The sequence below is a fragment of the Pleurodeles waltl genome, chromosome 7, assembly GCF_031143425.1.
Source record: "Pleurodeles waltl isolate 20211129_DDA chromosome 7, aPleWal1.hap1.20221129, whole genome shotgun sequence".
NCBI classification, from domain to species: domain Eukaryota; kingdom Metazoa; phylum Chordata; class Amphibia; order Caudata; family Salamandridae; genus Pleurodeles; species Pleurodeles waltl.
In genome coordinates, this window is record NC_090446.1 from 305,406,648 (window position 1) to 305,432,905 (window position 26,258).

A 26,258-nucleotide genomic window follows, 5' to 3' on the forward strand; every position below is an offset into this window, starting at 1 on the left:
GGACTGGGGTACAGACTTAGGTGAGGTCAGCGGACTGGATACTTCTCCAGATATCAGCATGTTTTCTCCTCCTACCACGGCTATGGAGGCGGGGGCTTCCTAATCACTGGTGATAAGGAAAGCAGCTGAGGTCTTGGACCTTGAGTTGCCTTTGGTGGGAGTCAGGACTAATCTAGTGACAGAGGTGCTTCATCCTTGGGTTTCCTCCTCTGAACTCATGCCTCCTTTCAGTGAAACCCTTACGGATGTCCTACTGGGTACCTGATCCAAACCCAGCACAGGAGCTTCTGTGAACAGGACAATTTCCTGCTGCCATCGTCCCGCTCCAGGGGAATCAAGCTTTCTGACGCAACACCCCACCCCTGAGAGCTTGGTCATCGAAATCTCCATTTTCCAGGGTGCGTTGCCTTCTGCACCTCCAGAGAGGGAATCCAAAAGGTTGCATACACTTGGGAAGAAGACTTTTTCTTCCTCCAGCCTAGCATTGCAGTCCGTGGGCATTGCATGCCTTTTGGGCTGTTATTCCCACACGCTGTGGGATATGTTTGTGTATGTACTGCCACAGGTCCGGGCAGAGGCCCAGGCTGTACTCTCTCAGGCAGTTGCCGGAGGGAGAGATGCAGCAAAGTTCACTATCTGTTGTGGACTGGACACAACCGACACACTGGGCAGAGCGGTTTCGTCAGCAATGGCCCTTCGGTGCCACTCCTAGTTGAGGACGTCTGGCTTTTCAGGGGATGTCCAGGTTACTTTGATGGACATGCCCTTTGATGGCACCTGTCTGTCCATCTGTTTGAAGGATTCTCGTGCTACAGTCTGGTCCTAGGGCCTCGTAGTGGCCCCTCATCCCACCACATTCTGCCTTTTGCCTCTTTCATGACTACGGAAGGTGACTCCAACCGAGTCCATTCCTGGTGAGCCACTGTCAGGCACATGCAACCTAGCCTTTACGTGGGCAAGGTTGTGGGATCCACGGATCTTGTGGATCAGGGAGATAGCAGTCTAGCTAGGCCACTGCCCCCAGCAGAAGCCTCTAAGCCATGGGTACTCACAAACTTTTTCTCGGGGGCCAAAATTGCAGTATGGTTTGCGGCCGAGGGCTGCACTGAAGTGACAGCGGGGGGCGGGGCTTAGAGGGGGAACAACCACCCCACCCCCTTTTTCAAAACAATGCCCCTACCCCAGTAACACACACAGCGCGCACACATACAGAGCCATCTGCTCTCACCCCCTACCCCAGTAACACACACAGCGCCATCTGCTCTCACCCCTACCCCAGTAACACACACTGCGCCATCTGCACACAGCGCCATATGCTCCCACCCCTACCCCAGTAACACACACAGCGCCATCTGCTCTCACCCCTACCCCAGTAACACACACTGCGCCATCTGCACACAGCGCCATCTGCTCCCACCCCTACCCCAGTAACACACACAGCGCCATCTGCTCTCACCCCTACCCCAGTAACACACACTGCGCCATCTGCACACAGCGCCATCTGCTCCCACCCCTACCCCAGTAACACACACAGCGCCATCTGCACACAGCGCCATCTGCTCTCACCCCTACCCCAGTAACACACACTGCGCCATCGGCACACAGCGCCATCTGCTCCCACCCCTACCCCAGTAACACACACAGCGCCATCTGCACACAGCGCCATCTGCTCTCACCCCTACCCCAGTAACACACACTGCGCCATCTGCTCTCACCCCACCCCAGTAACACACACAGCGCACACACACAGCGCCATCTGCTCTCACCCCTACCCCAGTAACACACACAGCGCGCACACACACAGCGCCATCTGCTCTCACCCCTACCCCAGTAACACACACACACAGCGCAATCTGCTCTCACGCCTACCCCAGTAACACACACTACATTAAAAACAAATAAATAAAAAACCAAAGAGCCTTACCTGACTCAAAGCACTGTAAAGATGCCACAAATGTGGAACAGCAGGCAGGCTGGCAGCAGACGTGGAGCCGGTGACAGGAAGCAGACGACCAAAGCCCCATAAAAGTTAGCTGCAAGCGCTGACTTTTATGGGGCTTTGGCTTCCAGGATCGTCAGAGCAACGCCATAAACAATGGCCGCCGTATGTAAACATAGAGGAGGGCCGCGGGAGCATGCTCCCGCGGCCCTCCTCTATGTTTACATACTGCTGCCATTATGATGTGGCGTTTGGTGTGCGTCTCGCGGGCCGCCAAGCTAGGTCCGTGGGGCCGCTGGCGGCCCGCGGGCCGTACTTTGAGTACCGTTGCTCTAAGCCTTCCTAGGCTGACTCCCCACCAAGGGCCAGTCGGCAGCAGGATTCGCCATCACTTGCTCGGCTGGCAATCCATCACCTCAGACATGTGAGTTTTGCGGATAGTCCTAAGGGGCTACTCCCTCCCCTACAAGACTTCCCCCTCCATCCATGCCACCATCATACGATCGGATAACGGAGGATCACCTGTCCTTTCTTTGTGAGGAAGTTACGGCTCTCTTGGCCAAGGGAGCCAGAAGAAAGCAGTGGTTACTATTCCCGCTACTCTCTGGTGCTCAAAAAGGAGAAAGGCCTCTGCCTTATCCTAGACCTTCGATCCTTCCTCAATCTCTTTCTCAAGAATGAGAAGTTAAAAATGCTCATTCTGGCCCGGACTTTGTCTGCCTTAAACCCAGAAGACTGGATAGTAGCGTTGGACTTGCAGGATGCTTCTTTTCATATTCCTGTCCTGCCTGCCCACAGACGTTACTTGCGGTTCATGGTAGGCCACGCACAATTTCAGTTCTCCGTGCTCCCCTTTGGCCTTACCCCAGCGCCCCTTGTGTGCTCATCAAGGTGATGGTTGCAGCTCACCTTCGCAAAGCAGGAATATCAGTCTTCCTTTATCTCAGTGACTGACTGTTGAAGGTGGGCTTGCCCCAGGCTGTTGTCTCCCACCTTCACACTACAGCATACCTCCTGCATTCGCTGAGGCTAACTATAAGCGTGCCAAAGTCACACCTGACTTCCTCTCAAACCCTCTCTTTCAGCTGAGCTGTTATGGACGCACTGCAGTTTTGGGCTTGTCCTCCCAAGAGGCAAGTCCAGAATATTCAGGCCATGATACTGATGTTTTAGCCTCTATCCTGGATTTCAATTAAGAATGACTCTGTGGCTGCTGGGCCTCTTGGCCTCCTGCATCCTCCTAGTGACACATGCTAGATGGCATATGCAGGCTCTCCAATGGGATCTAAAGTTCCAGTGGGCGCACCATCAGGGGAATCTCGGAGGGAACTGCACAAGATCTGCAATGGTGGTTAACAAACCTCGATTGGGTCTGAGGCAAATGCCTCTCCCTTCCCCCAACCAGGTCTGACAGTAGTGACGGATGCGTCACTCCTGGGATGGCGTGGCAATCTCTGAGAGGTGGCGATTGGAGGCACCTCGTCTCCAGTGGAGTCCGGACTCCACATCAGCCTGTTGGAGCTCTGTGCGATCTGGCTAGCACTGAAGGCATTTCATCCCTCTTTCAAGGGGAAGTTTGTGCAGGTGTTCAGACACCACCACTGCCATTTGGTACTGCAACAAGCAGGACAGAGTTGTGTTGTGGACCCTTTGTAATGAGGCTCTGCGCCTCTGGACGTGCCTGGAATAGCAGGGCATATCCCTGGTGGTTCATCGTCTGGTGGGCTCTCTGAATGCCAGAGTGGACAAGCTCAGCCGCAAATGTTTGCCGGCTCATGAATGGCGTCTCCATCCATAGGTTGAGCAAAGTCTCTTTCAGCAGTGGGGAGAGCCTTGGTTAGATCTGTTCGCTTCCGCAGAGAACCACAATGTCATCAGTTTTGCACTTTGGAGTTTCCAAGGCAGCAGTCACTTGGAGACACTTTTCGTCTGAAGTGGCACTCAGGCCTCTTCTATGCATTTCCTCCCATACCACTTCTGCCCAGAGTTCTCAGAAGATCCAGAACGGCCAGGCCCAAGTAATCCTTGTGTCTCCGGACTTGGGACGGAGAGTCTGGTATCCCGAGCTGGTGAACATGTCCATTGATCCTCTGATTAGACTGCCCCTTCCTGAGTATCTTCTGCTGCAGCAGGGGAGGGTTCTGCACCCAAACGTGTCTACTTTCCCCCTTTTTGCGTGGAGTTTAAGGGGCAGTAGTTTACAGCTTTTGACCTTCAGCCCGAAGTCTGTAATGTTATCTTGGCTGCCAGGTGTCCTTCCACCGAAATGGTGTACTGTTCGAAGAAATTTGTGGCACAGCGCACAAACAAGTCTGACGCCTCCTCCTTTCTGCCCCTCTCTCTCAGGTTCTGTTACTTTCTGTGGCCCAACAGGGTCTGCAATTTCTGCTTTAAGGTTGCCTGATTAACCTTCCTTGTGTAAGTCTACTATTGTAATAGGTTCCTTAAATGCTTTACAGATGTTTCCTTGATCCCATTTATTATGCCCCAATGGGATTTCAATTTGAATTTGACCTTTCTGATTTGCACTCCTTTCGAGCCTCACCACAATTATCCTCAGAAGCTTCTCACTTTGAAAATAGCCTTCCTTGTGGTCATTACACCTGCCTGCAGGGTGGGGAGTTGCAGGCATTGTCATCTAATCTGCACTACCTTTCCATCTATATTGACAAAGTGGTGCTTTGCATTAGGACCTCTTTTCCTGCCAAACGTGGGTACGCCCTTTCATGTAGGCCAATCTTGCCTATTTGTTACACACATCCACATCCTTTTAAGGAAGAGAAGAGACTCTACCACCTGGACCCAAAAAGAGTGTTGACATTCTACCTTGATCATACAAAAGAGTTCCGGGTGGATGATCAACTCTTTTTTGGTTATGTGGGTGTGAAGAAGGGTCGGGCAGTGTAGAAGTGGACCATCTCCAGATGGGTGGTACTCTGCATTAAGATCTGCTACACATTGGCCAAAAAGTAACCACCCGAAGGTTTGCATGCTCATTCTATCCGAGCTACGGCCGCGACCACTGCGTTAGCACCTGGAGTTCCAGTCCTTGACATGCGTCAGGAAGCAATGTGTGCATCCCTGCACATGTTCACCAAACACTACTGTATGGACAGTCAGGTCTGTAGGGATGTGGAAAATTGCACATTCTGTCCTGCAGGACTTTCTAGTATGATCTTGGTTCGCAGTCCCACCTCAGGGATGATATTGCTTGGGTATCTATTCAAAGGTAAGGAATCTGCAGCTAGAAGTCTAGATCAAATGAGCAAGTTACTTACCTTCGGTAATGCCTTATCTGGTAATATATTCTAGTTGCAGATTCCTTGCAGACCCACCCATCCTCCTCACTCTGTGAACTGATTTCTATCAGCAGGGACTCCCCATTAAGGGCCATAGTTTTGACACACCATTAGTCTGTGTTCTTAAAGGCTCTGCGCTTCTTGCATGGAAAGCTGTAACAAGAAATTGACAGCATGCTGGGGTGGCACTTATATAGGATCCAAAACAACATACCTGGCGCGGACGACGCTAATGGCAGGTGCATAGCCGATCGACGCCACCTAATCACACACAGGGGTACTGCTCAGAAAATTCACCGGATCAATGTGACGCGTGGGGGTAATCAAAAGGTAAAGAATCTGCAACTAGAATATGTCTACCAGAAAAGGCGATAGCGAAGGTAAGTAACTTGTTCTTTAGACAAGGGAAGGTATGAACTCAAGCCGGACAGCCTAACACAGATAAAGCAAGCAAACTGAAAACAAGAAATATGAGTAACAAACCACAAAGCCAATGGATAGCCAATAGGTGAAATGCATTCCTTTGTCAGCTTTCTGAATGTCCCCAAGATGTCTTTAGCTGTCTGGTAGGCTTCGACCTTAAAAGGATCCTATTGTGGATACACCACATAAGACTACACTCATGTTCTTTGGGGTGTTCACCAGCACTTAGCTGTGATGCACTTTTTTTGATTATTGATTGTCTTGGTTAGATAATTGTTTTTGTTGAAGAAAAGTTAATCTATTTATTGCCCGCGATGAAAGGACAAGAACTACATATTTGTATGCCAATATAGTTTTAAATGTTCTGCTCTGTTATCAATTTACTTCGAGACGCTTTGCGTTCACAGGACTATAATAAATGTTGTTCCCGTTATATTAAATTGTGCTCATTGTAATGACCTCATAAAGTGGATAATGTGAAACCCTGGGCCAAGGTTTTCATTCTGGTATCAGTGTTAATGCCTCCATTTACTAGCTCAACATACAGATTGCAGCATTCTCTTCTGACTAAATGATTTCAAGTATTAAGAAGCTGCATATGTCCATGGTTGGTGTATGAGGTTAATACAAGAAGCAAGAAGATGTGTAAAGGATGAGATCTGATGTAATACTGACGCTGCATGTTTGTCTCTGTTCTCAGAGCACGTCTGTTCAATCCTGGCCTCCCTCCTCCGGAACTTGAAAGGGCAGCAGAGAACAAGACTTCTAAATAAATTCACGGAGAATGACAGCGAAAAGGCGAGTCCCTTTTGCCCCCACAACAGTTGTTTTGTTTGATTGAATATAAAAATGGGAAAATTCATGCACAACGTCTCACCCCATATTAATTGTGTCCAGATAAAATGCTTTAAAGAGATAGATGACTTCTAGACCCCGAAGCGAGACTTTAGGTTCTTTCAGTAGATTTCTTTTCTTGGCTTTAATAATTAAATATCACCCTTTCTTTTGCTATGGTTGTTATGGCTCTTGTTATGGTTGTTTTAATTTCCGATGCTGCTGAAATGATTGGGCTCAAGGAAAACTGGTTGGTGGTTGTCTCTCTCTCTCTCTCTCTCTCTCTGTCTGTAGTGACTGCGACTATAATTTTATTTTTCATTTGCAAATTTATTTTTCGTTTATGCAAGAAGGAAAAATAATGTTCTCAAAGTCAAGGCATTATGCTGACGAAGAATGGTTTACAGGTAAAACCATGGTGATCTTTTGTCTCCGGCCTCATGTAGAAGGTATTAGGAGTCCTTAGATTATTTCCGTGTGCATAGTACTGCACATCTCATGCCACCTGAAGGCTATCATTGCTGTGCAGATCCATCACTCATATGCTAATTCATCGCTCAAGATGGATAGTTGCAAACTACCCCCTTTTGGTCATAATACAACAAAGACAAACCTATTTCTTCTCTATGTAACTTAAAATGGAAATGTAAAACTGTGAATTAGGTTAAGAAGTGGACCATATTGGACTACGTTTCAGTCTGCACTGTAACATTATAAGCATTATAGAATCAAATATGTGCGTGCCTTTAAGAGTTATGTTAAGTTTCCTGCTTATGGATCTCTAGAAACCTAATTCCGCCTTTGATGGGATTATTATAGCCAGCTTTATTTATTTTCACCTCTGTTGGTGATTGCTGATAGTGCTGCTAAATCTGGTTGTCCTGAATTGTGCGAGAAGGGTCTCGTTCTTCGAACTGCCCACCCTCAACACCTTCCTTACCTTTTGTTTATTGTCTTTGGACCTGCAAGCATGTGATGTTGGCACAGTTGAAGATTATTTTTTGGCCGCTTTGGGCTTCTTTCATTTACCTGATAACCGCTCTTTATTCATATCACCCATTGGGATGCCTCCTATGTGGCATAGAATATTGTCCACCAGTGGGGACAGCCCTGGCTGGATCATTTCACCACTGTCAAATGCGCAGTGTCAATACTTCTGCATGTTGTAGTTTCCAAGAAAACTCTCTCTTGGAGATACATTCTTGCTAGAGTGGAGCACCATACTCTTGTATGCCTTTCCACTGCTATCTTCTACTGCCCCAGAAGATCAAGATTGACAACGCTCAGTCCATCCTAGTGGCTCCGGATTGAGCTAGAAGAGTGTGAAACCAGGAAATTCTGGACATGAGCATTTGCCATCTGATCAGTCTACAGCTGCGGGAAGATTGTCGGTCTACACCAAAACCAGTGCAACCTACAACTCCATTCTTATAGATTGTGTGGCTGAAGTTACCAGCGGTCAGTCTGCCATCTGCGGTTGTTGTGGTCGTCATCCTTGTGTATAGGCTTCCTTCTACAAAGTTCATGTATGCCGGACACGTGGACAAATTTGTGACCTACGGTGGAGTCCACAACACAAATTTCTTACAAGCCAAACTATCAGGTATTTTACTTTTTGTTTTGTCTCTGGCCCACCAGGGCATTGCAGTGAGCCTTACTAAAGGCTATTTGTCTGCCTTTTCGTCCATTACGCATTTGCCACATCAACCACCCTTGTTTAAATAACTTTTTGTAATGCGTTTGAAAGGTTTGACCCATGTTTCATCCCAAAACTTTTGTGCTGCCACTGTGAGATCTTAATTTGGTCCACACATTACTCAGGTGCACTCCCCTTTGAGCCCATGCACAGCTGCTGACTCTCAGAACTCTTTCTTATTGCGATCACTTCAGTTAATCGAATGTGTGAGCTGCAGGCTTGCTTGGTACAGCTCCCCCATTCCACCTTTTTCTCCATATGTGCTATTGTTGAGGACCTGGGTGACCTTTTTACTTAAGGTCATGATTCTGTTCCAGTTGGTCAATCCATCACCTTCCCAATGTTCTTTGCTCCGCCTCACATCTCGAGAGGACGAGAAGCTGTATCAGTTGTATTACAATAGAGATTTAAGCTTCTACATGTATTGTACTAAAGAACATTGGGCGGACAATCGGCTCTTTTTGGTTTCTCTAGAGCAAAGAAAGGTAAGGCAGTGCAGAAAAGCACTCTGTCATCATGGATAGTCCTCTGCATTAAGACCTGCTATGCACTGGTCAAGAATCACCCCTCACAGGAGCTTAAGGCTCATTCCACCTGAACCAAGGCTGCTACCAATGCGTTGTCATGTGGAGTGCCTGCTCTGGACATCTTCCAGGCTGTTAACGTGGTGCATACATTCACGAACCACTAGTGCGTTGAAAGCCAGGTTTAACGGGAAGGGCACTTTCTTCATTTGGTGCTGCTGGACTTTCTGATTAGGATCCACTCCAAAACCCTGCACTTTGGGGAGGTACTGCTTTGGTGTCAGTTCTACAGTTCAGGTATCTGCGTTTCGACGTATCCAACCAAACAACAAGTTACTTACCTAAGGTAATGCTCTTTCTCGTGGTTACTCCATATAACTGCATATTCTTCACTGTTCTTCCATGTCCCCGGTCTGTAGAGTGGCCTCTTTTTGCCAACTAAAAAAGTCCCAAATTAGAAATCTGCTGAATGGTACTGCCAACTGTTTTCTGCTCCACGTTCAAGGGCCTGGAAAGTGTCCAGCAAGAAACAACTTTGTCACACAGGGGGTGCTTGTCTGCTAATCTTCTTCGTCACTGCTAGAGTGTAAAGAAGTCAGTGTCGAACCGCACAGCGCCACCTAGTTGTGTGCAAGAGCATTGCTGTTAGAATTTCACAATCCAGTCTTGTGCCTGGGGAACATTCTACTGGTAAGAAATCTGTGGTTAGCTAGAGAACCCACCAGAAAGAGGATTTCCAAAAGTAACTTGTTGGTTCTGCTGAGTCACCTACTGTTTTCTATCATTTTAGTGCCTTGATGCCTTCTCTGAATGTATCGCACTTTACAAATTTCATAATCATTTATTTATTTACCTCCTGTAACGCACTTTGTAGTGGATATTCTCCCTAACAGAAATGTTTTAATTTGCCCACTCTCCTCCCTGTTCTGTTGAGTGAACATACAGGAATAGATAAGGTTGCAACTTAGATTTGCACACTGTCAGCGTTTCTTAATCTATCAGTCGTACTCAATGTCTTATTGTGCAGAAAGAACCAATTAATAAGCTGGCATCAGCAACCAAGGGGTGGCGCCCATAGGCTGCATGTCTTCATGTCAGGAAATTGAAAGAGGCTGATGGCTCCACCGGCCCTCACATGGGAACTATTCTAAGAGATTCCATTACCAGTCTGGCGCAAGGGGAGATTCACGAAGTGTGTAATCTGTGATTAATGTATCCATCAGAAAAGCATTTCTAAAGATGAGGAATTTACTAGTCTATGCATAGCAAATAAAATGTTGAATGCAACTTTTACTGAACACAAAACAAATAATCATTTGTATAATTTACCTAATTCACTTATGGGACAGAAGAGGGTGCAAGGTCTCATCTGCCAGCCAATTACAATATGCAAAAACAAGTCTGAGCTAGCCAATTGCCACTAAGCAATGCAGTGACTCTCATGGGCTCGTACAATTGTAACAATGTTTTAGGTGCGCCTCATCTCTGAGTACAGAAGTCAGAAAATACTATTTGTATTGAATATGAACTGAACATTACGTATGCATACTCGTATATGAAATTTCTATAGACTCAGCCTAGCTGAAAGCAGCGTAGTGTTGTACATGGGCAAAGATGAACGTAAAGTCAACAAGTTATAGGAGAGGTAGATGGGTTGTTATTGCACTGTGATATAGTCCTATTTAAAGAGGTGAGTCTCTAACTCTTTACTAAATTGAAGCAGAGTAGAGGTGGTCCTGATGGATACTGGGATGTTGTTCAAGATCCTGTGTGACTGCAAAAGGCCTGCAGCATCGTTTTCACACTTCTTAGTTTGCAGTCTGACAGTGTCTTGGCTGCCGGTGTGCTGAGAGCCAACAAAGATGGTAGGCTTGCCTGCAAGATTAGTTGGTCTGCTGGCTGTGGTGGCTTTGTAAATGATGCAGCTGGTTTTAAAGATGGTGCAGGCCAGCGAGAGGGGCCAGTGAAGTTCCAAAATGGCAGTCATGGCACCTCTGTAAGCTTAGAAAAAATAGAGAGTGAAAAAAAACCTCATCTCGCCAGTAATGCCTGCGAAGTAGTTCCTGTCACGTCTTGGGACATTACATCTATTTATCTTCTCTCACACTGGCACGTCTCTTCTTCCACCAGTTGTAGTAAGACCAAATTCTTTGAACGAAATTTGGATTCAGTGATATGCCCCTCTGTGTCTATAATTCCCTCCCCCTGCCATTCTCAGTTAAAGGCAGGTCTTTTAACCAAAGTTTTGCTAGCTCCTGATTGAGGAGTACTTATGAAATCAACACATATTGCACCTTCCATCATAACTAGATCGAATACTTACATTAATATAATGTATTGTCGTCCTTTGGAATATGTTCTTAAGTTAGAATCTCCAGCAGGCAACCTTTCTGAGGTAACCCCGTGCTTTGCTTATGTCCAGCCCAAATCTTGGGAACTGTCCCCCACTTTCAACTTACCAAATAGGGAAACTTTACACCTTCTTCTATCTCTGCTCATTGGGACAGCGAGGAGTTGTTGAGTGCCCTTGCAGTTTGGCTTTTCCCAAGTTTGGCGGTACTTGTCTGTGGTCGTGGTGTATGACTGATTATCAGAGATGTAGTCTTGTGGCTTAGTTGCTTATTTTTGAACCTGTGGACTTGAATTCTAATATCAGTTCAGGCACTTGACAGTAAATAGTGTATTTCTGGCCAAATTACTTAATCACCCTCTGCCTAAAATTGCATGCATGTGTGGAATGTAGTGCAATTGTAGAATTGTGAAATGTAATGTAATTCTAAATATCTGAAATGTAATGAAGCGGTTTGGTTCAAATGTGTATATTTGCATTCGTTGTACTTAGTTTTTTTTATTATCTCCCAACACTCCCCGTTATTGTTGTGAAACGTTTAGCTCCCCAGCTAGGCTTATGTTCTGAGTACATAAGCATGCATACAGGTTGGGAATGGCTTGGGTGTGAAGAAGTCTGCCATCAGTATGTTGGCCTGTATTTTATTTAACATATTTCTGGATTTATTCCATTCAGGTTGAGCGGCTGATGGAGCTACATTTTAAGTACCTGGATGCCATGCATGTCGCAGATAAGAAGATTGAAGGAGAAAAACATGTATGACGTGCCGTCTTTCTGATATTGAATCCAGTGATTTTGGTTTTATTCTTTCTCCTGTTTAAAGCTTGTTTCACCTTTCCATAAGCCTTTGTTTTCTGCCCCACTTTGGTCTCTTGATTTAGATGAAGGCATAATGTGCCATTCTTTCGCCTGTCTTGTTTGAAATGTTAATTCGAGACCTTGAGTTCGCAGTAATTAGTGTGACCACTGCTGGTACTTTCTTGTCCTTGAATAAAAAGGGGGGAGGCAGATATGGTAAACAAATACATTTTGTTTTGAACCCATGTATCAAGCTATTAATTAGATATTTAAAGAATTATTTTATTGCCTTCTTTAAAGTGTTAATACAAGGTAAGTTTATTTGTTGTTTTTTAAAAGCATGGGAAAAAGAAAGGGAAACCAGTTCAGTGGAGGAGGGAGAGATTAATTATATGGAGTTGTAAAGATGTCAGGCTTCTCAGAGTAGTGTCTCTTCGTGCTTATGTGATCTGTCTCAAAATTGAGTCAGTCAAAAAGCTAGAAAAATGGCAAAGGTAAAATATTTATTCATTTTTACAAAGTATTAAATTAGAGAAGGAACAGGACAAATTGCCACAATGAGCTTTCATAGTTTTATATATAATATTCCCTGTATTGATTTTGAGATTTTCTCCTAGCATCAGCTCATAGTTGGTGCGAAGGCCTCAGAAGATGAGTGGCCCTTGGTGCTGTTTGGACTGTCCTGTGATGGCTCTTTGTTTTCTGAACGTGAACCTCGAAAAAGGGGGAAGGCAGGAATATCAATGATCCTAAATCAGCCATGCTGCTTACTGTGCTGACCGCATACTAGATACTTCAAGCTGATCGAGGCTGCAGGTGTTGCACTTCTTTAATTCCATTACTCCATTGGTTCCTTTTGTTGGCGAGGATTGCCTATGATTAGTCTGGAACATAAAGAAACATAAATTCTTCTTCAGCTAACACTAATGTTGGCATTGGTGGTTGGGTAACAACTATTGTCTGCTTGTAAATGGACTCTTTCTAACAAGATAGTTAAACACCTGAATACTTATGGCACAACATGCCATAGACCCATGCTAGACAAACTCAACTTTCTTTCAAAAGATCAGTGAAGACTCAGTTGCAAAATATTTCTAATATAAAAGCAGAGCAGCAGCCCATTTGAGTGGTTAGGCTGTGTTCTTGCGCGTACTGTACACAACTCACTTGTGCATCTAAGCCTGTATCTCAGGCAGTTGTTCAGAATTGGATGTTTAATAGATTTGCATGGCTGTACTCTGCAGAGTGTCGCTCTGACCTTAGGTCAAATATAATGGCTCAACCATGCTTATTTCTATTAACTTAATCAGAACCAGCTTTAATCAATTCAGGCACAGTTTTAAAAATCTGACACAAATGTTTTTGCAACTGGTTTTACAAAGTCAGTTTAGATAGCGCCAAACTCAAGCAAGGAAGTACTATCTACTACCATAAACCACTACAATTGCTGGAAGTGTGCTTAATGGTGCTGCCCTGAGTGTACCCATATTTTTTCTCACAATTGCTACATTGGATGCAAAACCTGGTGAGCATGATGTAATACATAGACTTAAAATGGCCTCCAGTAACCTAATGTATTGATTAATTAATGGTACAAAAGGAGGCACCTGCCAGCAGCCATTTGCTTTCATTATGTAGGTCTATTGTTGCGCATGAAAAACATTGATATTCTAACATTTAAGGATCTCGCTTAGACGTGTATACTTTTTTGGGCTTTTATTACTCTTACTTCCTGGCATTCCCAAATTTTGAAACAGTTGGTACCCTGTGCCCTACCAGCTAGTGCTGAGACTGGAAACTGATTTTTAAGCTGTTAAGACCGAGCACTGTGTGGCTAGTACTGCTTGTATATGGAGATTTTTATCAGGCCACGTCCCGTTCTATACGCTCTCCAATTCTCAAGTTGAACAGTGTAAACATTAGTGTGATGCTTTTATGCAATGGATCCTTGCAAGTTTCTGGCCATGCATTTGTTTTTTGTGCTCTAGCTGACTCTTATAATTTTCTATTCTTCTGTGGTTATTGCTGCCTAATCTGCAGTTATCTTGTCAAAAGTTATGTATGAATTGTGCAGTATGAATGACAGTATCCACATTCCTTCTGCATTTCTTGCCTGGGCAGCAATCATCTAATGGTCACTTGAACTTCCGTCTGTCGGCGAGAGATAGTTGAAGAGTGGGTTCAGAGCAAGTGGGCCCCTGTATCAAAGTAGACGTTTGCTTTTATTTTCAAAAAGTGCATTTGAGATAAGTGCAGGAATGGAAATTGGGTATGATATCAAACACCCACTGGGTCAATGAGGATGGGAAGCACTATATTAAAGGCTCTTCTACTCAAGTGAAGATTACCCTTACAGGGCAACCACAATGTGTAGTATTTATTCATACAAAAGCTTGACAACTGAGGCATATCATGTTATACCTTTACCTGGATACATCAAGTGCAGACCAGAACAGTGTGTCCTATTACAGTAAATGTGCATACCTGCAAGTTCCTTACTGCCCTGTTGGCAGCACATTATTGAAAGACTGACTGGCTGTTTCAAGCACCACATTGTCCTTCGATGTGTACAAGACAGTTTATGATGGTCAAACCTCATCTCTCACAAGAAGTTCTTCCTCATATCAGATGTGAGTTTCCCTCCGTTATCAGTGGTGATAACCTTCAGGATACCTTCATTCCCGAACTAATCCTTTAGGAATTCTAGTACAAGAGTTATGGCCACATATGTCCTTCTTTCTTTGTTTTTCTTTTTGTTTTCTTTCCTCCTTTCTCTTTTTCTTTCATTCTTTTTCTTTCCCTCTTTCTTTTTCTTTCTCTCTTAATTTCCCTCTATCTTTCTTTCTCTCTCTCGCCCCCAAATTGACCCAGAAATTGCTAGGCACTACAACACAGGGAGAAATGGAGTTGTACTCGCCTTCTTACATTGATCACTACTTGCATATTGCAAACAATGGTGGCATTAGAATGAGGATTCCCGCAGTACACAAGGAGCAGCACATTCTTGCTTCTCAGAGAAATCCCAACTTACCCAGTGGATGGATATATATATATATATATATATATATATATATATATATATATATATATATATATATATATATATATATATATATTTGATGGCATGTGTAGCTGCAGATACACATGCTTTGCACATCCCGCCATCTAGTGTTGGGCTCGGAGTGTTACAAGTTGTTTTTCTTCGAAGAAGTCTTTTCGAGTCACGAGATCGAGGGACTCCTCCCATTTCGGCTCCATTGCGCATGGGCGTCGACTCCATCTTAGATTGTTTTCTTTCCACCATCGGGTTCGGACGTGTTCCTTTTCGCTTCGGTTCGGAAAGTTAGTGAAAAACTCGGAAAATTTGACGGTATTGTTTGCGTTCGCTATCGGGTTAGCTACAACAGATCGACACCGAATTCGGAAGAGCTCCGGTGACCCTTCGGGGTTTTCGATTCCCCGGCGGGGCCTGGTCGGCCCGACTGCGTGCGTCTTCAAGGCTAATGGAACGGACCCCATTCCGCTTCTGCCCCGAATGCCACAACAAGTATCCTTACACAGATCAGCATCTGGTCTGTAATTTGTGTTTGTCGCCAGAACACAAAGAGGATACCTGTGAGGCCTATCGAGCATTTCGGTCCAGAAAGACTTTAAGGGACCGAAGAGCAAGAAGATTACAGATGGCGTCGGTGCCAACAGGACAAAAACACATGGAGGAAGAAGAGGAAGCTTTCTCCATCGAGAATTCTGACTCGGAAGAGGTCGATCCTGAACAGACGCCAGAAACCGTTAGTAAGACGTCAATACACAAGACTCACGTAAAAACCAGTAAAGCCCAGGGGACACCACCGCCAACAGGCCATGGCTTAACCCGAAAATTAGGTGACCGGGCATCGGCACCGAAAAAGGGCATGCATGTGTCGAAGTCATCCGACTCCGGTCGAGATACCGGCACAGAGCACACTCGACCCTGAGACACCGGGTCAGAGCAGACTCGACACCGGGTCCGAGAAATTTCGGCACTGAGAGAGCGGCACCGAACCAAGTCGGCAGCGAGAAATATGTACGCCGAAGAGGAAAAAAAGTTTAGTCGGAACCGAAAAAGGCAGCCGAAAAGGTTCCGATACCGAAACATCCGGCTTCGGAACCGAAATCAAGTTCCTACACAGAGGAACAGGGCCTGTCCTCACAAATGCAAACACATAGATTTGGACAGGAACTGGAGACAATGGAGCCAGACTACACCCAAAGAAGGCTCCACCTCCAAAAAGAAACGGGGAAGATCAGCACTCTCCCTCCGATTCGAATGAAACGCAAACTTGCCTTCCAAGAGAGAGACAAGCAGCCACAGGCAAAGGTGGCTAAACAAGTAACCCCGCCACCGTCTCCACAACACTCTCTGCAACCATCACCGGTAGCCACTCCACCAATGATGCAATCCCCAACTCATACAGGGATGAGTCAGGATGATCCAGACCCGTGGGATCTTTATGATGCGCCAGTGTCAGATAACAGTCCTGACTGTTATCCAGCTAGACCATCACCACCAGAAGATAGTACAGCCTACGCACAGGTGGTGTCCAGGGCAGCGGCGTTTCATAATGTCAGCCTGCATGCAGAGCCAATTGAAGATGACTTTCTATTTAATACACTGTCGTCCACACACAGCCAGTACCAGAGTCTCCCCATGCTACCTGGAATGCTGAAACACTCCAAACAAGTGTTTGAGGAGCCTGTAAAAGGAAGGGCCATTACTCCAAGAGTGGAGAAAAAATATAAACCGCCACCAACAGTACATCACACAACAGCTAACACCGGACTCAGTGGTAGTAGGGGCAGCTCGCAAGAGGGCGAACTCACACACTTCAGGAGATGCACCACCTCCAGACAAAGAGAGTCGTAAGTTCGACGCGGCAGGGAAAAGAGTGGCGGCACAGGCAGCAAACCAGTGGGGTATTGCCAACTCACAGGCTTTGTTGGCCAGATACGATAGGGCTCATTGGGACGAAATGCAACACTTTATAGAACATTTGCCCAAGGAGTTCCAAAAGAGAGCACAGCAAGTGGTGGAAGAAGGACAGAGTATCTCAAACAATCAGATACGGTCAGCAATGGATGCAGCAGACACAGCTGCTAGAACGGTAAACACAGCAGTGACAATAAGGAGACATGCATGGCTGCGTACATCAGGATTAAAGCCGGAAATACAACAAGCCGTGCTGAATATGCCATTTAACGGACAGCAGTTGTTTGGGCCGGAGGTGGACACTGCCATCGAAAAACTTAAAAAGGACACTAATACGGCCAAAGCCATGGGCGCACTCTACTCCCCACAGAGCAGAGGCACTTTTCGTAAAGCACAGTTTCGAGGGGGGTTTCGAGGACAAAGCAGAGAACCCACAACCTCACAAACAAGGCCCACTTATCAGAGCCAATATCAGCGGGGAAGTTTTCGGGGACAATATAGAGGGGGACAATTCCAAAAAAGTAGAGGGAAGTTCCAAAGTCCCAAAACTCCACAAAACAAGCAGTGACTTAGACGTCACAAATCCCCAACACATAACACCTGTGGGGGGGGGAGGTTAACCAAGTTCTACAAACAATGGGAGGAAATAACAACAGATACTTGGGTCCTAGCAATTATCCAGCATGGTTATTGCATAGAATTTCTCAAATTCCCTCCAAATGTCCCACCGAAAGCACACAATATGTCAAAACAACACATGGATCTTCTACAACTGGAGGTCCAAGCGTTGTTACAAAAAGAAGCAATAGAATTAGTACCAATTCATCAGAAAGGAACAGGAGTTTACTCTCTGTACTTTCTCATACCCAAAAAGGACAAAACTCTAAGACCTATTTTAGATCTCAGAACGTTAAATACCTACATCAAATCAGACCACTTTCACATGGTGACTTTACAGGACGTAATCCCATTGCTCAAAAAACAAGACTACATGACAACACTAGACCTAAAGGATGCATACTTCCATATACCGATACATCCTTCACACAGAAAGTACCTAAGGTTTGTATTCCAAGGGGTACATTACCAAATCAAAGTGTTGACATTTGGGATAACAACTGCGCCAAGAGTTTTTACAAAATGCCTGGCAGTAGTAGCTGCGCATATCAGAAGACAGCAAATACACGTGTTCCCGTACCTAGACGATTGGTTAATCAAAACCAACACGCAAGAGCGGTGTTCACAACACACAAAGTGTGTCATCAAAACCCTCCACAAACTAGGTTTCTCACTCAACTACACAGTCACACCTTCAGCTGTGTCAAACACAGCAATACTTAGGGGCGACAATTAACACAACAAAAGGGGTTGCCACTCCAAGTCCACAAAGGGTATAAGCATTTCACAATGTAATACAGGCCATGTATCCAAAACAAAAAATACAGGTCAAGATGGTGATGAAACTACTAGGCATGATGTCCTCATGCATAGCCATTGTCCCAAACGCCAGATTGCACATGGGGGGGGCCCTTACAACAGTGCCTAGCATCACAATGGTCACAGGCACAGGGTCAACTTCTAGATCTAGTGTTGATAGACCGCCAAACATACACCTCGCTTCTATGGTGGAACAATATAAATTTAAACCAAGGGCGGCCTTTCCAAGACCCAGTGCCTCAATACGTAATAACTACAGATGCCTCCATGATAGGGTGGGGAGCACACCTCAATCAACACAGCATCCAGGGACAATGGGACACTCAGCAAAGACAGTTTCACATAAATCACTTAGAACTACTGGCAGTATTTCTAGTGTTGAAAGCATTTCAACCCATAATAAGCCACAAACACATCCTTGTCAAAACAGACAACATGACAATGATGTATTATCTGAACAAACAGGGAGGAACACACTCAACACAGTTGTGTCTCCTGGCACAAAGAATATGGCATTGGGCGATTCACAACCACATTCGCCTAATAGCACTGTTTATTCCAGGGATTCAGAATCAGTTAGCAGACAATCTCTCTTGGGATCACCAACAGATCCACGAATGGGAGATTCACCCCCAAAATACTGGACACTTACTTCCAAAGATGGAGAACACCACAAATAGACCTATTTGCAACAAAAGAAAACACAAAATGCCAAAACTTCGCATCCAGATACCCACAGGATCAGTCTCAGGGCAATGCGTTATGGATGAGTTGGTCAGGGATATTTGCATACGCTTTTCCCCCACTCCCACTCCTTCCATATCTGGTAAACAAATTGAGTCAAAACAAACTCAAACTCATACTAATAGCACCAACTTGGGCAACACAACCTTGGTACACAACACTACTAGATCTCTCAGTATTGCCTCATGTCAAACTACCAAACAAACCAGATCTGTTAACTCAACACAAACAACAGATCAGACACCCAAATCCAGCATCGCTGAATCTAGCAATTTGGCTCCTGAAATCTTAGAATTCAGACATTTGGACCTTACTCAGGAATGTATGGAGGTCATAAAACAAGCTAGGAAACCAACCACTAGACATTGCTATGCAAATAAGTGGAAAAGATTTGTTTATTATTGCCATAATAATCAAATCCAGCCATTACACGCATCTGCTAAAGACATTGTAAGCTACTTACTACATTTGCAGAAGTCAAAGCTAGCTTTTTCATCCATTAAAATACATCTTACCGCAATTTCAGCATATCTGCAAATTACGCACTCAACTTCATTATTTAGGATACCAGTCATAAAAGCGTTTATGGAAAGCCTAAAGAGAATTATACCACCAAGAACACCACCAGTTCCTTCGTGGAACCTCAACATTGTCTTAACTCGACTCATGGGTCCACCTTTCGAACCTATGCACTCATGTGAAATGCAATACTTAACATGGAAAGTTGCATTTCTAATTGCTATCACATCTCTAAGAAGAGTAAGTGAGATACAGGCATTTACCATACAAGAACCATTTATTCAGATACACAAGCATAAAGTAGTCTTATGAACAAATCCTCAATTCTTACCAAAAGTCATATCACCGTTCCACTTGAATCAAACAGTGGAACTTCCAGTGTTCTTTCCAGAGCCAGATTCAGTAGCTGAAAGAGCACTACATACATTAGACATCAAAAGAGCGTTAATGTACTACATTGACAGAACAAAACAAATTCGGAAAACAAAACAATTTTTTATTGCTTTCCAAAAACCTCATACAGGAAATCCAATTTCAAAACAAGGCATTGCTAGATGGATAGTTAAGTGCATTCAAACTTGTTATCTCAAAGCAAAAAGAGAACTGCCTATTACACCAAAGGCACACTCAACTAGAAAGAAAGGTGCTACCATGGCCTTTCTAGGAAATATTCCAATGACTGAAATATGTAAGGCAGCCACATGGTCTACGCCTCATACGTTTACCAAACACTACTGCGGGATGTGTTAACGGCACAACAAGCCACAGTAGGCCACGCAGTACTACGAACATTGTTTCAAACAACTTCAACTCCTACAGGCTGAACCACCGCTTTTGGGGAGATAACTGCTTACTAGTCTATGCAAAGCATGTGTATCTGCAGCTACACATGCCATCGAACGGAAAATGTCACTTACCCAGTGTACATCTGTTCGTGGCATGAGTCGCTGCAGAATCACATGCGCCCACCCGCCTCCCCGGGAGCCTGTAGCCGTTTCGAAGTTGATCTTGAACATTTGTAAATTTGTAAATATATCACTTTGAACTACGTTATGTACATACATATTCACTCCATTGCATGGGCACTATTACTATAATACACAACTCCTACCTCACCCTCTGCGGGGAAAACAATCTAAGATGGAGTCGACGCCCATGCGCAATGGAGCCGAAATGGGAGGAGTCCCTCGATCTCGTGACTCGAAAAGACTTCTTCGAAGAAAAACAACTTGTAACACTCCGAGCCCAACACTAGATGGGAGGATGTGCAAAGCATGTGAATCTGCAGGGACTCATGCCACGAACAGATGTACACTGGGTAAGTGACATTTTCCATATATACCCCTTTTTGCTCTTAGTGCTTAAGAGAATGCCGGTTTGAAAGGAGAGGAGACACAACAACAGGACGTGGGTCAGAAAATCAGTTTAATTTTTATTTACTAAATTACGTACCCCATTTGTGCAAAAACATACAGGTTATGGACAATGCGTTTTAGTGATTTGCTCTCAACTGGCGATCGCCAGTAGGTAGTATAGTTAGGACCTAGTTTCCATAGGAAAAGCGTTTTTTGTTTTGCAAATAACTGATGGGCCGCTTGACGAGTCTTCAAAAACTTTTCAAAACAAGTTTGCTACTCACTTCTGCCGTTGTTTGGAAAGTTTCAGGTTGATTAATCAATCGGGCCAAGGCGAAATAAAGGGGTGTCCCAACATGCATTTTCTCCATGCACATTCCCATAGAGATTTTAGGCATGACTACAGCCCGAACCGCTGGACGGATTTACATCAAATTTGGCAAAAAGCTAGCTATTGGTCTAGAAAGAGGCCTTTTTGTGATTTGGTATAAATCCATTCAGTAGTTTTTGAGTAATTAATGAAAAAAAATGGATATCTTTGGATGCGGACCCTCCGCGGAGCCAACAGATCGCGTGCTGAGATCTGATTAGCTGCCAACACTTCAACCAGGAAGTGTTGGCAACCATTTTGGGACTTGGACGCAGCAGAGTCTCAAAAGAAGTGTTTTAAAAAAAGAGGAGGAGGCAGGGTAGGAATACCCTGACCCCCTAGGCCTGGTGATGGGGTCTCCCAGGGACCTCACCTGAGTCAAAAAGCATTTTTAAAAGTTTTTCCTAAAAGAATTGCAGAGGAGCCGCAGATTTCAAGAACATTTTTATTTATTTAAACCAAGCGCTGTCTCCCACACTTTTAAAAAGTTGGGCCCCCAGGTGGGCCAGGACCTGGGGGCTAATTTAAAGTTGGAGAGGGGGCACATGCAGCCCCCTACCCATGGCCGACATCAGCCTTGGTGACCACTACCTCCCTGGGACTAGGCCATTAAAATGAAATGAAGTAAGGGGTCACGAGGCCCCCCCCTCCCCAGGCCATTTACAGCCCTGGAGCCCACCACCTTCCCGGGGCAAGACCAAAAATGAAATACCAAGGGAGGGGTGCCTTCAGGGCCCTTTACAGCCCTGGGGACCACCACCTCCCCTGACCCAGGCCGATTTGTCCAAAAGGGGGCAGCATTTTTTGCTGATCCCTGTGTGCGGGCGATGCTGGCTCTCGCTGAGGGATGGGGTTCCTGAAGCCAAAATCTGCATGGGGAGAGGGGGCCACACAGCCCCCTTCCCTTTCATCTAAATGGGCGGGTCCTTGGGGATGGCCATGCACTGCTACTCACCCCACATATTACTTCAGTAATAACATCTTCTATTACATGTATAATGTAAGTGCAACATATGCAATAAAATTGATGAGAAAACTGCATGGTGGGGACGCAAGTTATAGTTTCCTTAGAGCACGAGTTCTAATTATTTGAGATAAGTATAAATATAGCCATTACATTTCTATGGTTTTGTGCATGTAAAAACATGATCCTAATTAAAACGTCCCTCTAACCTTCGTTTTTTTAGTGAATTTCTACGTTTTTTTTCAATTTTTTCCTTACTATACTGTCCCTGTTTTTTTTCCCATTGAATATATACATGTGTATATATGCGTGTGTGTGTGCGTACACACACACACACACATATATATCTATATATATATATATATATATATATACACACACACACACACACACACACATGTAACAACACAAAGTCTCCGCGGGCGCAGTAAAATCCTTTCAGACATCACACGTCTATTGCCTCACAGACATCCACGAATGACAGCGACACTCTCTGTTCCGGTGATTAGTTGATTTTTATTTTATTTTCCAAATGTAAAAAGTGATCTCCATAATTAAGTGAAAATCTGGCAATGCGTTTCGGCCATAGCTTTCAACTGGCCATTATATAATATTATATGTGTGTAAAACCAAAGGTTAAAGTGATGTAGTTAGGTGACTTTCTTGGTGACAAAATTAATGTTTTGAAGTTTAAAAAAAAAAAAAAAAATCATCAGTTACTCCAGTATTGGAACTTTCATAGATTCACATGCTTGAATACTTCCCTGTCGTTGAGATGGGAGTCCCTGGTGGTATGTATAAGATATGCTTAAATGTATACCTACATTACATGCATTAGGCCTTTAGCTTAGCAACCTATCACAGTCATTTTTTAAAATAGACCCAAACTCAAAATTCAACCAATCACACTGCACCACCCCTTAGAACCTCCTGTGAGGAACTGCCTTCCCTCAGATTTTCCACCGCTCGTCGTGCTGAGGAGTCTCATTTGAGCTCTGCTCAAAATGTTTCTCTCAGAAGCTTATTCCCTGGAATTTAGGAGTTTTCTTCTCTTCTTCTGATGCTTCAAAATGGCTGCCATGTCAGAGACGCCAAAAAGGGCCTTTTCAGATCCTGTGTGTCCTGTCTGAAGAAGAGGTTATATGTGGATGATCCACATGATGATTGCATTTACTGCTTATACCTAAGTCATAAGAACAAAGACTGCAAGATATGTAGAACATTTTCCACAAAGACTTTATCCCAGCCCAGAGAGGGTTGTCTTCTTTTGTGGCTTCAAAAAGGTAAGGCTGGCCATTCAGCCTCTGACGAGGACAGTGCTTCTTCTTCTTCTATATCTGTTTTAAAAACGCCTGTTAAAAGGAAAAATGAGGGCGCAGATATTCAGGAACCACCTAAAAACGTTCCAAAAAAGTCATGTAAGGGCTCGTCAAAAATCCACAGCCCTGCAGAGAAAAAGCAGTCTGGCATACAAAAAGGGTCATAGTCCCTCAAAAAACCCTTAAAGACATCTACGCTGCCTCTGAAAATTAAACATAAATTCAAAAAGCCAGGATCTGCGCCATCTGTGGCAACATAGTCAAACGGTGTTCTCGTCGACGACAGTATCGTCAGTGACATCTACTATAGTCACTATTTCAATCTTGACGGCGGCACCCACAGTATCCTCGTCGACGACGCTTTCATCCTCGTTGACGGGGCGACCCATCTCGTTACCAGGGCTCTGCTCGTTGGCGACCCTCCCGTTGACGGTCTCTATAGATCTCACGTCGACAGTCCCGTCGACGATGACTCCGTTAGCACCGCTAACTATAACTCGCTCCCCTGCCATTCACTGCTTATAACATCGCTCATGACATGTTCTAGGTCATCATTCATCACGTCACAGATTGCATTATTGATGATATCATTGATTGCATCACTCATGACCTCATCCAAGCTTTGTTTTTCCACATATTACTGAGTACATTTCCATGGTATTACCCATACTATAGTTCACAATAAAAATATACCACAGGTTAATGGGTAACCCTCATTGAATATGGTGTTCTATCTGTATTGAACTGTTCCGAGAAGGCCAAAATAGAGAACACCAATTTCAAAACAAATGCCCTACTACTGTCCACTTTTACCTGTATCAAACCACTTATGCATGCCAAACTTACATTAAGAAATGATGATTGTCAGTAGAGAACTCAGTACTGTAAACAGTGCTTACTCTATGGAGAGAGCTCATTCTATACCACATTATTTGCAAACAGTGAAACACTCATAAGAATTGCCAAGGCTGCTACCACTGCATTGTCATGTGGACAGAGATTTCAAAAGACTCTACTGATAACAGTGTGCACTCTATGCAACATTTGTCATAAAAGGCACGTTTGCTAAAAAAATAACCAAGATATGAATGTGGTAAATATAAAATTACCTGCACACTTCATACTGTGGTAAACTCCTAAGTAGAGCTTCTTCTGAAGCAAAACAAGCACATGTACATAGTTTAGTAACTGGTGCACACAATGTTGAGTAGAAATGATCATGCTGACGCAATTCTCTATAATAACTCAAGGCTGCTACAAAAGTAATTATCTACTATATAGAATCTTTTTCCTGTTGGAAGCGTTTCCTGCAAAACCACAAACTTCCGTTAAGCATAAAGAGAACAAAGCAACTGTCTCGCGCACACAGAGTCCTACTCTTAAGTGCAAACATTTGTACCTTACTTAATACTGAAGCACAACTAAGGTGAATTAGGAGCTTGCACATTTTGTAAACGCTTACACCCATTAGCTGCACCCAAGCTGTAATATGGAAGTTACTCACCACTATGTAACTGTAAAACAAACTTGCATGGCCATTGGATGATGTCATCAGTAATGTCATCAGTGATGTCTTAGAACATGTCATGAATGGTGTCATATGTGGGGCCATAAGCAGTGCAAAGGGTGCAAGTTAGGGTTAGCTGCTAACTAGAACTGCTGAATTTCTGTGTTTTTTTCAACTTCAAAATGTTAATGTCACTGAGAAATTCACCTAACTATAACTTCACTTTACCTTTTGTTGTTTTCAGGGAATTTGTAGATTTTTTTAAAAATTAAAACAAATTATTTTTATAACACCTAACTATAGGATTACTTAAACTTTTTTTTTTTTCAGTGAATTTGTAGGATTTTTTAAAAAGTAAATTATGATGTGTGTGCATAGTAGTGAGTGTGGATGGACTGGCCTTTTCTATCAGACCTCTTTCTCAGATGGCGGGTGTGCATAGTAGGGTGTGTGTGAATGGACTGGCATATTTTTTCGAACCTCTCTCTCAGATGAAAACTGTGTGTGGTAGGGTTTGGAATGGGACTGCCCTCTCCTGTCAGACCTCTCTTTCAGATGACAGGTGTGTTCAGTAGTGTGTGTGTGTGTGAGGATGGACTGGCCTCTCCTTTGAGACCTCTCTCTGAGATGACGAGTATGTCCTGGAGGGTGTGAAAAGAGCCTTAACTCTAATCACATCTCTTCCAAGGCCAATGGTTGTTAAAAGTAGAGTCTGATAAACACCATCTCCAGCAAGACTCCTTCCTACAGTAACTAAAGTGCATTCTAGAGTGTATTCAACGATCATTTACTCCTTCCTACTTTTCATGATCACGCACGAGTCTCACGAGATCATACATTTTTTTATAAAAGAATTAACCTTCTACTCAGTCACAGTACTTATGTACTTCATCTCAGTAATAAGTGCCACAATATGCATTCCTACAAGTACAGTGTATTGAGAACTCACCTACTCCTTTTTTTAATACACGATCCCACAAGAATCTCGCAGGTTTGTAAAAATTAGTTAAAAACAATATGCATGTATTTCTTAGACACCTCCTCTTTAAATCTAGGGGCACAGCATCCCTTTCAGCTGCCCTCTTAGATAGCTTTTTTACTCCATTTCCACAGCACCTCCAATTTATCACAATAAACAGTGATAGCGGGCTTTTCATTTCTAATATTCAAGCAACCAAGCTTTTGCGAGACTCTCAAGACCCACCTGCTCCCAC

The 26,258-nt window shown here is 44.2% G+C and overlaps 1 protein-coding gene across 1 annotated transcript in view; it reads left to right on the forward strand.

Annotated features, from left to right (window-relative positions):
* CTNNBL1 (catenin beta like 1) overlaps window positions 1–26,258 on the forward strand; it is a 451,247-nt gene that overhangs the window by 391,848 nt on the left and 33,141 nt on the right. Inside the window, exons 12-13 of the mRNA XM_069243733.1 lie at window positions 6,362–6,459; window positions 11,741–11,821. Coding sequence (XP_069099834.1) covers window positions 6,362–6,459; window positions 11,741–11,821 — 179 coding nt within the window. The remainder of the gene's footprint in view (window positions 1–6,361; window positions 6,460–11,740; window positions 11,822–26,258) is intronic.